At 38.6% G+C, this 13,773-nt stretch overlaps 1 protein-coding gene across 1 annotated transcript; it reads right to left on the reverse strand.

Moving 5' to 3' along the window:
- Nucleotides 1-2,351: 2,351 nt before the first annotated feature.
- On the reverse strand, nt 2,352-3,782 carry LOC104903348 (uncharacterized). The gene has a single exon (XM_010691373.2). It carries the CDS (start codon nt 3,780-3,782, stop codon nt 2,352-2,354), a length of 1,431 nt encoding a protein of 476 aa, XP_010689675.2.
- Between the last annotated feature and the right edge of the window lie 9,991 nt (nt 3,783-13,773).

Below are 13,773 nucleotides of genomic sequence, written 5' to 3' on the forward strand. Positions count from 1 at the left end.
AGTACTAATAGCAACATATATAACCATTAGAGTCAAGAAAAACCATTTCTCATGCTTTGAAACCCAATTTGGGTAAATGAAGGTCATTTAGGGCCGATATTAGACTTTTATGTTTATTTTCTTTAAATCTCACATTTAGCCACATGTTAAGACATATATAGTACTAATAGCTACATATATAACCATTAGAGTCCAGAAAAGCCATTTCTCATGCTTTGGAACCCAATTTGGGTAAATGAAGGTCATTTAGGGCCGATATTAGACTTTCATGCTTATTTTCCTTAAATTCTCTCATTTAGTCACATGTTAGGACATATATAGTACTAATAGCAACATATATAGCCATTAGAGTCAATAAAAACAATTTCTCATGCTTTGAAACCCAATTTGGGTAAATGAAGGTCATTTAGGGTCGATATTAGACTTTCATGTTCATTTTTCTTAAATTCTCACATTTAGCCACCTGTTAGGACATACATAGTACTAACATCAACATATATAACCATTAGAGTCAAGAAAAACTATTTCTCATGCTTTAAAACCCAATTTGGGTAAATGAAGGTCATTTAGGGCCGATATTAGACTCTCATGCTCATTTTCCTTAAATTCTCGCATTTAGTCACATGTTAGGACATATATAGTACTAATAATAACATAATTAACCATTAGAGTCAACTAATCATTTTTTATGCTTTGAAACCCAATTTGGGTAAGTGAAGGCCATTTCGGGCCGATTTTTGACTTCTTAGCTCAAGTTTCATTAACCTTCTGCACTTAGCCTCATTATTGACTTCTTATCGTGTTTCCTTATGATTTTTTTATAAGGTGTTCATTAAGGGCAAGCCAAGGGAGGATTCTTTCACCACCTTTGAGATAAACGAGGTTCGGGATTTGCTAGCACGTTACCTTACCGACATTTGCATGTGAGGATGATGTCGCAACTTTGAGCTTCTATGTTAGGATTATGTTACTAGCTACACTTTGATTTTAGTACTTATTTATAACTTCATTTGTAGTACATTATCAATATTATATATAATAATACCATTTTGAGTACTTTATACGACGCGTGCGTGAGATGTTTTTCAATTAAGGCAGGTTTAGATAAACCTTTATTTTATATAATATATATATATATTATATATATAATTATATATATATATATTATATATAACTGACGCGGTTCTGGAGAAAACCGCATCAGATTGTTCCCACCAGAGGAAGAAACCTTGGCGCTAAGACCAAAATCTGATGCGGTTCATGGGGAAAACCGCATCAGATTATAAGCTAATCTGATGCATAATCTGATGCGGTTTTCCCCATGAACCACATCAGATTATGGTTTTCTGATGCGGTTTTGGATCGCATCAAAATTTATTACACACCTGCTGTGCGCCCACCTGATGCAGACCAAAACCGCATCTGAAAGGCTAGTTTTGACCGCATCAGGTGGGGTTTTTCCACTAGTGTTCTTTGACACAATGTGGCCAAGGAATGCCACTTCTTCCATCCAAAATTCACACTTCGAGAACTTTGCGTAAAGCTGATTCTCCCTAAGTGTAGATAATACCAATCTCAAGTGCTCTTCATGCTCCTCCTTGCTCTTTGAGTAGATATGGATATCATCGATGAATATGACTACAAATTGGTCCAAATACTCTCGAAACACTCTATTCATGAGGTCCATCAACATTTTTGGTGCATTGGTTAAACCAAATGGCATCACGGTGAACTCATAGTGACCATACATCGTCCTAAAGGCAGTCTTTGGTATGTCCTCCCCAATCTGCAATAGGTGATACCATGACCTTAAGTCTATCTTCGAAAATACTCCAGCCCCTCTTAGTTGATCGAATAGGTCGTCAATCCTCGGTAAGGATACTTATTCTTAATAGTCACCTTGCTGAGATCTCTATGATTGATACATAGCCTCAAGTTCCCATTCTTCTTCTTCACGAACAAAACAGGCGCTCCCCATGGGAAATAGCTAGGTTTAATGTAGCCTTTCTCGAGTAATTCCTCTAGTTGCTTGTTGAGCTCCTTAATCTCTGCTGGAGCCATTCTATAGGGTGCTTTTGATATAGGGGCAGTTCCAGGAATTAAGTCTATGGTGAATTCTAACTACCTTTAAGGGGTCATTCTCGGTACATCTTCCGAAAATATGTCTGGAAACTCATTCACCACTTTCACATGTTTTATCTTAAGCTTATCTTCTTCCAACCTCTGCACACTACACAAGAATAACGGAGCTCCCTTACTCACTTGCTTTACCAAACTTAAGGTTGAAATGATCTTAATCCTACCTTCTTGTGGTTTAGTCTTGAAAGTCACCTTTTTCCCATTTTTATTCCTCAATCTACATAAAGAATCTCGGCTTTATACTCCTTAAGCCAATCCATTCCTAAAATGATCTCCAAGTCTTTCAACGGAAACTCTACGAGGTTGGTTTCAAAGTCTACATCTCCAATTCTCACAAGGACGTTCTCATATACTCTTGAGCAAGTTACTACTTCCTGAGAAGGTAACATAATAGGAATTTCAACATCCCTAGGGTTTTCTAAGCCATATTTTGAAACAACAAACTTTGAAACAAATGAACGTTTGGCTCCTGAATCAAACAAAGCTTTAGTAAAAGTGGAATTAATAGAAACATTACCCGTAACCACGTCCTTAGACGTCTCAACTTCTCTAGCACTTATGACATTCAATCTTGCCACTGCAGGCACACCAGGACCAGCTCCACTCGAAACCGTCTTGTTGTTCCCACCTTGATAGTTGTTGCCTCCTGAGTGGTTTCGATTGCCCTGACCAAACTGGTTTTCGCTCTTGCCTTTGTCAGTATTCAATTCTAGGTTCTTGGAGAAGCACTCATACTCTGGGTGACCCAATTTGTGGCAGTAGTTACACTCCACTAGCTTTCCTTTGTAATCCTTTCCAGGATGATTGTAGGGGCACCTCTTGCAGAAACATACACGTTTGTCTCCTTTCTTTCCCTTATTAGAACCATTTACACCCTTCTGTTGTTGATACTGGCCTCCATTCCGTTGTACATTAGATTGTCCTCCCCGGTGAAAGTTATGTTGAGGCTTAAACCTCTTGTAGTTCCTCTGGAAATTCTGATTAGGATTCTCCTTCCTTTTGTAGTTTGAGCTCTCAACTCCAGCTTGATTCAAATAGGAACCTAAATGAGCAGCTCTATCATACACTTCCTCTAAGGTCCTGAAGGTTAAACCTCCTAGACCAAGTTTCACCTCAAGACTAAATCCAGTCTCGAACATAATAGCCTTTCTTTCCTCAGTAGGCACTAACTCTGGATCAAACTTCATCAATCCTACAAACTTCTCATAGTATTGCTCTATAGTCATGTCACCTTGCTTCAAATCAGTGAACTCAATGGCCTTTTGCCTCCTCCAGAAATTGGGATAAAGTTTCTCCTTCATAGCTCCTCCAAAAGCCTTCCAATCAAAGTCAGGCCTCGCTATTAATGTCTCATTATGTTGCGACCACCAAAAGTCGGCTTCATCCTTGAGGTAATACACAACTATAGCTACCTTCCTATTATCTAGATATTGGATAGCATCGAATAACTTCTCAAAATCCCTAAACCAGTTCTCAAGCTTGACAGGATCACATTTCCCATCATAAGAAGGCGGTTTACTATCACTAACCCTCTTAAACCAATCAACAGACTTCTTCTTCGAAGGACCTCTTCTAGCTAAATTCATAGTCACTCTGACTAAATTCCTCAACTGAGCATCAACTCTAGCATTTCTATCGGCCATTGATCTGCCCAAGAAAAAAAATTCGACTTAAAAATCGCTTATTGAACCCCAATATAGGTCAAAACTACTAAGCAAATGCCACGCTGACATTTAATTCTCAATTTCCTTTTGAAGGAACTTTTATACTAACTCTTACTAGATTAGTAGATTAAAGCAAAACTAGCACTTCGATGGTAGTGGAGACAGGATCCCCTATTGGTACGATAATACAGGATGGATCATGACATCATTGATCCTCGTATATAATCAGAACTTGGGTCAGAGGCCTATCTTGATTATTAGGCTTCTTCCTTGTAGGAAGAATGGGGAGTCAACCTTCATCAATCATATCTTGAATAGCGAGCTTCAACATGTAGTAGTTCTCCATTTTCAGAGCATTCCCTCTATGGTATTTGGAGTGAGAATTCTTCTCCCAATTTGCTTTTTTCTTAATCTTTCGGATCGGGAGTCGGTCCAATGAGAAACAAACAACCGTTGAATTGAGGCGATCAAAAGCGATGGCATATGACATGTATATTGGAGTGAATGTCCTCCTTACAGTCCTTTGGAAGGGTCTCTGGGGTGCCTCAAGAAGGTTCACCTCTCCACCTTTAGAAGTGGATCCATAATCATTTTTCTTGTTGTTGTTATTGCCCTTATAACGATTGTCGTTTTGGGCATTTTTTAATAAGTCATCTTCCATTAGCACACCTATGTCGTATAACTTAGTGAAATTATTGATACAAAAGTACTTGAGATGCGTTTTGTACTTAGCATGCAACAAGTTGTTGACAAAGATGTGGATGAGGTCCTTGTCAGCAGGTCTGGAGATCATGAAAGTAGACTTTTCCCTCCACCTATTAAGGTAGGTGGTAAAGCCTTCATTGTTATCCTATTTTAGTGCCTCCAATTCTCTTAGTGAGGTTTGGATTACAGTATTATGTTCATAATGTTTCACGAACTCTCTAGTTTTAATATCTTTGGGGTCCAAGGAGTAGAACCAGTTTCGACAGGCAGGTCTAACGACATCGGGAATACCGTTGGATAAAGTTCAAGGTTCATATACTTAATGATCATCGTGGCCTTGAAGTTCCTCAAGTGGTACTTGGTATTGTCAGTAGGTTTAAACTTAGGAAAGTCACTCGTGAATTTTTTTCAGGCAACTTTCTTTTGAATTTGTTGTTCTCATCCAAATTGAAGTAGGACTCCTTATTGGTGACTTTTTGAACAATGTTCTCTATTTGTTTGGTGAATACAACATTTTCACCAATTTCAACTTGGTGCAGACGAAGATTCACCTCCTCCAAGTTCTTAGCCATTTGTTTGATGACATTAGTCAGGTCAGTAGCCTTTTCATCACGCATACTTTCTTCGACAATTAACCATGTTTCAACTGCTTGAACATATCTACACTTTCGCGTGCGTGAACGAGCTATCGGATACGTTTTCTCAATTATCCTATTTGAAAGAATACATTGACTTAGTACGTCAAAAAATGGAGAGGGTAAGAAATGTAAATGACGGAGAAAAAATGTTTTCGAAATAGATTTTTTTTTCGAAAGATCTTTTTAATTTGTTCGAAACTCTTACCAAAAGGAGAGTATATTTAAGGAAGGAAATCTATTTTGTGGAGGGAAATGGATAATGATATATTGGATTTTATGAGATGTTTATGGAAGTGAATTATTTTATAAAGAAAAATGGATAATGATATATTAGATTTTATGAATTTTAATGCAAGCGTTCTGTGGTGATAATGATGTTTTGACAAGAGTCTTCCACTAATCAAAATGATGTTTTAAAATAAGAAAGATGATTTTTTTTAAATGATGGGGTAAGTTTTTGGGAGGATAGGAAAACACGAAACATGACCATTCACCAAGATGAGACCTAATGACAGTGGAACTCTCTCTAAAAGAAAACAACGATTCTATTTTATTTTAGGTAAATTTAGACGCAAGCCGTTCTGGATAGTCAATGACTCTAATGCATGTAGGCAAGAATATTACACATAACTTATCACCACATTGCCTAAAGTGACGAAAAACACGAGATGCACAACAACACGCCACATGGCAAAATCTGCGTGTGGCGGTAGCGTGGTGTGTCCGGCGTAAGACCAACGCGCCAGACGCATCCTCATGCGTCTAGCATGCTGATCCCACACATGATTTCATGATAGTTGAGGTGATGTTTTGACAAATTTGGCATAATTTTAGGACGCGGAGACTAACACACTTATTATATTGAATAGTTTTGGACGCACTAAGTTTAGGACACACTAATTGACGCAAAGTGTTGACTCGAACAGAGGTCAAAAGACCAATATACATGGGATGAATAGACTACGCGGCGCGCAACTAATGCGCGCGGCATGCGGTCTATGTGTCTAGCACAACTTAATGCATTTGGCGCAATGCTTTGTGGCATGAGTATTGGTAAATTGACGAAAGTTCGGGCGAAAACGACGATAGTTTTTAGACGTGATTTGCATTATGTTTTAGGCGCAATACATATCAACAAGTTAATAAAATACAAGCAGGCAACAATTGCAACCACACATAAATGCTAGATAACATGGACGCAAGAGTTCTCAACCTAAAGTCCTGTTCTACATTCAACTATTGGTCAGGTTTAGGTTAAGGCTGAAAAGGTCCATGACTAAGAGATTGATCCCACGCTTCATACCTTTGCTTAAAAAGGTGGCCACGTGTAACACGCACTCCAGTTCTAAAGTCAGGAACAAGAGAACAGTGCCATGGTTGGGTAGGTTTGCTTATAACTAAGATCCAACTCTATCGCTCAGGAAGTTTTTTTGAAGGACAAAGCACAAACCCCCCGGTGTGACCTCACCCATAGAACATGTGCTAGTGAGGCAAGGTAGATTGTCCTTATAGTGGCTGAATAATCCATATGCAAAACTGTATATTATTCTAAGGCTTAAAATAAGAATGAATCGTATTTTTCAAGTTTCACTCACTCAATTTTAAAAAAAGAAATTTTTATAAAATCCTCCTGAGTCAAATCACCAAATTGTAGGCATGGATTTTTAATTCCTTTAAGCCTACATGCGGTGTGAGCACGTTTATTTGACCACCCCATTGTTAGGTTTTATTTGAAATTAGTTTTGAAGTCGCTAACAATTCTTTAAAGGAATAATCATAAATCTAATTGGATATTAAAACTGTAGGAACATCTTAGGGGCTTATCCAATGTTTATTTTCCCATCATGACTCCGTAGATGGTTAGGAACCAAAAATTGAATTCTGGGGTGAGGGTAAAATATAGTCATAACTAATATTTCCCATTACAGGCCTCTACTAAATATTTATTTATTACAGGTTTTATGCAAAAGAATAATCATATAACGTTTTAAAGCACCCTAAAAATAATTAATCTAGGTTGATTTAGTAAAAACATAAAAAGACAAATATTTTAGTGACAAGTTATTAAGCAATCATTACAAGATTCCTAGCAGGTTGTCCAAATTATCTGAATTATACCAATGGTTTAGATTGAAGAGCGTAACGACTTTCAGACGGAGCAATCGTGGAACCAGGCTCGTGGCATGACCAGTAATTGGAATTCATTTGAAAGATTGAAGTATTTTGAGTTTTGTAATAGTGTACGGAAGTATTCGTAAGGATTTGTGTTCGTAAAATAATAATTGAAAGCCCTATTTGATTCGGGAAATCAGCTTGCATTTCTAGGCAAAAGAAAACCTACTTTACACGCGCGTATTGCGTAGGGGTGGTAATGATGCGAATCGAGCTCGAGTTTGACAAAACTCGGCTCGAACTCAAAAACTCATACCCAAACTTGACTCGACTTGAAAACTCGCGAGTTTCAAATTTTTAAGCTCAAACTCGAACTCAAAATCTAAACTCAAACTCGTTTCAAGCTCGAACTCGAACTCGGTTAAAGATCGGACTCGAAATCAAACTTTGTTCCACCTCGAATTCAGTTCTAATTTCCAGCTACTTATATGCATTCTTTGAAGATTTTGTATGAACAAGAAATTCCAAATCTCATCCTTTGATATAGTTCTATTTTTTTATAGGAGAAATACTTCACTTTGCCTTTTGATCTTTTCATATACTTTTTTTTTCATGTTTTTTTAAAAGAAAAGTACAAGTATTTTCATAGAAAAAAAAGTTCAAATTTCTTTAAAAAAGGTACATATATATATATTATATATTATATATATATATATATATATAAATAATATATAATATTATATATATAATATATATAATATATATATATATAATTTTTTCGAGTATCTCACGAGCTTCTCGAGTTGAGTATTGGGTTGCTCGACTTGACTCGTTAACCTGTCGACTCGAGTCGAGCTTTGACCGAGCTTTGACCTAGTCGAGTTCGAGTAGCTCGCGAGCTGTCTCAATTCAATGCCAGCCCTAGTCCTACGCTAGGCGCACTCCTACGTAGCAGAGGTAGTGACACACGTCAGGTGCATATTGGTGCGCCCGACGTGGTCTGTCCAATTAAAAGTAAACATGTGTAAACGCGTTTTTGAAAAGATAAAAAAGTAGTTTGCGTCTCACACGACTTGCGTCAGACGCAGGACTGTGTGAGTACGAGTACACGTGTCAAGCGCTCATTGGCGCGCCTTACGTGATCTGGCCAATTTGCGGGAAATACATGGCGCTGAGCGCAGCCGCCGCGTCCGGCGCATATACCACTATATCTGTTTTTAATTTTACGCGTGCATTGTAGATGTTATTTTAATCCCTAAAAATCCACAGATTGAATTTTACGGGATGAAAATTTGATGTATGCTCAAATTGTTTAATAAAGATAATAAAAGCATATATTAAAATATTTATTAAAATAATAATATTTAATTGGGCTTTAAAATGGACTTCAAATACTTTACGGATTTAATTTAGAATTGAGAATCATGGATAGTTAATTGGGCTTTTATAATATTATTTCAAAATACACATGGCCTGGTTATTCAGAGTGCTCCTCCATCAGGCTGCACCAACTAATACAACGGTATATTTCATCATTGGACCCTTAAATGGGGAGACACGATTATGTGTATACAGCTAGACTCAGAGATCAGGTTGTTATGGCCTTAGGGAGGACTAGACTTTGAACTAACATTTAGAGTAAACAGACTAGACTAAAAGGTTTTAGAGTTTGGACTTCGTCCTATATAGGTTTGGAATTTGAATAAGGCGTAAATAGAGTAGCAAACTAGACCTAGGATTGGGTATATTATAGTCTGATAACTTAGCAAGCGCTTACTTGACGATGCAAACTAGACCTAGGCTATGAATTAAGATTTTATAGTCCTAATACTTGACTAGCACATACATGGAGATGCAAGCTAAAACTAGGGTATGAGTTAGATTTTAATTGTCCTTAGACTTTCTAGGGCTTAGATGGAGATGTAAAGATGTGTAACGTGAATGAAGAGTTCACCACCTTACAAGTTTGAACACCATCCCTTGGTGTGCTACGTGCTCCCGCATCATTCCCTCCTTGAAAAGGAATTGCCCTCAAATCCGTCATGTTTTCATCTCCCAAATAAGGAGACACGTGTCCAACATTGAAGCTTGCAGATACGCCACCAAAGTCATTAGGCTACTGAAGCTTGTAAGCACCATCACCTAGCTTCTTTTCCACCACATAAGGACCCTCAGCTTGTGGCATCAACTTATTCTTTATTTTCCCTGGAAATTTCTCCTTCCTTAGATGCAACCACACTAGATCACGCTGTTGAAACTCACGCTGACTACGGTTCTTATAACCTCTTTTTTAAGGCCTCATTAATCTTCTCAATTGTAGCACAAACATGCTGGTGTAGCTTAACCATAACAGCAACATGCTCCCTAGCTTCCTTGTGTATGTACTCATCCTTTGGTAAAGCAATGAGATCAATATGCATGTAGGGATTCACTCCATACACTACATCAAATAGACTATACTTTATAGTGCTTGTTGGTGTTCTATTGTATGCAAACTCAGCATGACTAATTAAGCTTTATATCCCAATCCTTTCCGGGCTTGCTTACCAATCCATGCAACAAAACCCCAAGATTTCTATTGGTTACCTCAGTTTGTCCATCCGTTTGTGGATAATGAGATGTGCTAAACAACAACTTAGTTCTTAGCAACCTCTAAAGTGTGCGCCAAAAATAGCTAAGAAACTTGCTATATCTATCCACAATATAGACTTAGGAACTCAATGCAAATTCAGAATCTCCCTAAAGTACAATCCAGCCACATTGATAACATCATCCACCGTATGACATGGCACAAAATGAGCCATTGTGGAGAAATGATCCACCACTACCATAATAGCATCTTTACCCCTTTATGTGCGAGGTAAAGCAACCACAAAATCCATACTCACATCCTCCAAAGGTCTCTCCGGAATTTCCAATGGAATATACAACCCCTTGTGAAAGGTGTTCTTGGCTCTTTGATGCACGCCACACCTCGCCAAATGTGCTTGAACATCACCCAACATGTGTGGCCAAAAGAAGTGCTCATGGAGCACTTCCAAGGTCTTACGCACCCTAAAGTTCCTAACCAAGTCACCCCCATGCGCTTCCTTCACCAAAATACCTCTTAAAGCACACTTAGGCACCCACATTTATTCCCCTTGAAAAAGTATCCTTCACTCAACATATAAACCCTTGTGGCTCCTTCAAATACTTCTCATACAACTCCTTGAACTCCGGATCTTCTATGTAGAATTATTTCATGATTTCAAACCCATGTACACTAGAATCCAACATTATTAAGAGATTGAACCTCCCGGATAGAGCATAAGCCACAATATTTACCTTCCTCACCTTTTACTTGGCCACAAAGTTAAAAAATTGCATAAACTCCACCCACTTTACATGCCTAGCACTAAGCTTATGTTGTCCATGAATGCACTTCAAGGACTCATGATTCGAAAGCAATACAAATGCTCGGGGATGCAAATAATGACTCCAATGATCCAAAGCTCTCACCATAGCATAAAACTCTTTATCAAAAGTCGAATAGTTCAACTTTTCCCCCACCAAGCTTGTTACTTAAGTAAGCAATTGGGCACCCTTCTTGTATCAACACTGCCCCAATACCCTTACCACTAGCATCACATTCTATTTCAAAAGGCTTCGAAATACCAGGTAATGCCAATATGGGAGCACTACACATCCTTCTCTTCACCTCTTCAAAGGCCTCTTGAGCTTGCTTTTTCCACTCAAAACTCCCCTTCTCCGTGCGCTCAGTTATATGAGCCACCAATGTACTATAAATTTTTTTATAGAACTCCTATAAAACGAAGCTAGTCCATGGAAAGATCGTACCTCGATTAAGGTCTCAGAATTAGGCCAAGCCTTGATTGCTTCCACTTTAGATGGATCCACCTTGATGCCATGATCAGTCACAATGTAGCCAAGGAAACTAATTTCTCCTTGCATAAAGGTTCACTTATTCATCTTCCCAAATAGCTTCTGCCTACCAACTCTCTTAGGTGCTTCAAATGTGACTCCTCATCCTTACTATACACCAAGATATCATCTAAGTATACCATAATTAACCTCCCCAAGAATGGCCGAAGCACTTCATTCATTAACCTCATGAAGGTACTTGGTGCATTAGTGAGCCCAAATAGCATCACTAGCCACTCATGTAGTCCATGCTTTATTTTAAATGTCGTCACCCATTCATCCCCTTCCCTCATCCTAATATGATGATATCCTCTTCTGAGATCCACGTTGGAGAATAACTTGGCGCCACATAATTCATTAAGCATGTTATCTAATCTAGGTATGGGAAATCTATATTTGATAGCAATATTGTTCACTACTCTACTATCAATACACATTCTCCACGTCCCATGCTTCTTAGGAACCAAAAAGGTAGGAAAATTTCAAAATATCAAACGTTGACCAAAAATTTCGAGAAAGTCTTTTATTTCCCTGTCATTATAAACAATCCTTTCTATATTATCTACGGAAATCGAACCCGAACTGTAACTTTTTTTTTTAATGATTCTTAATTTCTATCGAATTGGGACTTAGTTTGTATTTAGTATATAGATTTGTATCCTGTCATATATTTGATCCCACCTAGATATGTTTACAAGTGAGATAATTGTCTCTTCAATACGGCTGCAAGGGAAGCCGGAGCATTGGCCAAGAGAGGGAGAGACACTAGATAAAGTAACATTAGCTACACCAGACCAGACACACCTTTTTTGTTATCCTCTTTTATGACTGACCGGATCGATCACCCCTCAACCAACTAAGAGATTTCTGAGCAGTTTCCCTCACCCCCTATCACAACAAGGCGGAGCTAACCCAACATTATACTGCTCTCTAAAAGGCCTGTGCAATGCACGCAGTTATTGATAGACAGAAGAATCATGGTCTACATTTTCGTGTACTAGCTAAAGTGTTACGTCTGTATGATGGAGATCATATTCATTCTGGTGCCATAGTAGGTAATAAACTTGAACACAAGGGCTCATGCTTTCCTTAACCTATCCCCTCTACATTACCTCTCCAATCTGCTCAATACCACAAATTGGTGGTAATCCAGGTGGTAAATCTTCGGAAAAACATCCTCAAACTCTAATAACAACTTGGCCAAATCGAGGCTTTTCTCCTCCAATCCATCAACCACCTCCTTGCTAAACAATACATAGCACACTCACCATGTTGAATCTTCCTCTCCATCACATTTCTTTCTACCAAAAGAGTCTCCTTTGGCTTCACCTTTGTAGTAAGGTTCGGTTTTGTCGGGAATAAATGGATCAAGTCCTTCCACTCCATTTATCCTAATGGTGTACACAATATTAACTCTCCATAGTGCTTGAATTGCCTATCATATTGCCTCGACGTTCCTAAGAGAATATGGAATGCATCTATATTTAACACATCACACAAGATATCATCATCACGATAGGAACCTATTTGGAACCCTACTAGTGCTTGTTTCCTCACTGAAGTGTCTTGCTCATCCAACTATCTCAACATGTATGGCCTAGGATGTCGAGTCATTTTTAGACTCAACTTATCTACTAACTCCTTGGACACATCATTAGTCATACTTCCCCCATCTATGATCAAGTCACACAATTCTCCCTTCACCCTACACTTAGTTTGGAAGATATTCTCCCTTTTCTCCGGTTGGTCTACCACTTGAACATGCATTACCCTCATTATTATGAGACACCTCTTTCCCTCCTGACCATAAATTTCTGCATCCTTATCACTACTATCCCTAATTGTATCCTTCTTCCCTTCATCTTCCTTATCCTCAGTGAAGGATTGAATCCCAATTGCTTGTATCTCCATGACAGCAAGGGCTCCCAGATTAGGGCAATCCCTTTTGTAGTAGTGGCCGTGTCCTTGGCACTTGAAACACATGATCTTGCATAGGTCTACACCACTCACAACTACCTGCTTCCCCTTATCTCCTTCAATACATCGAAGGTTGGGTGTTTTAGGGTTCGAACTACCCTCCTTTGTTCCTCCATATGCACCCTTAAACTTCGAACTACCCCTTTTCTCATAAGTTGTAGCCCCCTTGTCCTTCTTTTTATGCCAATCAAACTTCATGGCCAATTTGCATGCCTCATCATAAGTAATCTAAGGATGCACCTCAACCTTCCCATATATGTCATTATTGAGACTTGTCAAAAATCGTCCCAACTTTTGCTCCTCCCTTTCTTCAATCTCACAAACTATGGCCAATCTCTCGAACTCTTTTATATAATCCTCGACACTTCCAAAGCCTTGCTTCAATGTACTCTACTTCACGTACGAGGTTTGTTTGATGTTGGCAGGAAAAAATCTCCTCCTCAAGTGTGTCTTAAGTTTGGGCCAAGATTGAATCTTTCCCTTGTCGTCCCTCCTTCTTTGAGCTTGCAACCCCTCTAACCGAATCGCAGCATGTTTGGTTAACTTCAATTTAGCAATTTGAAATTGCTTTTCGTCCGGTGTCTCCCCATACTCAAAGAACCCCTCAATGGATCTCT

The sequence above is a fragment of the Beta vulgaris genome, chromosome 9 (genome assembly GCF_026745355.1).
Source record: "Beta vulgaris subsp. vulgaris cultivar EL10 chromosome 9, EL10.2, whole genome shotgun sequence".
Lineage (NCBI taxonomy): Eukaryota > Viridiplantae > Streptophyta > Magnoliopsida > Caryophyllales > Amaranthaceae > Beta > Beta vulgaris.

Excerpts from the sequence above, each read along its gene's own strand:
- LOC104903348 (XM_010691373.2), bottom strand. The coding sequence starts at position 3,782 with ATGGCCGATAGAAATGCTAGAGTTGATGCTCAGTTGAGGAATTTAGTC.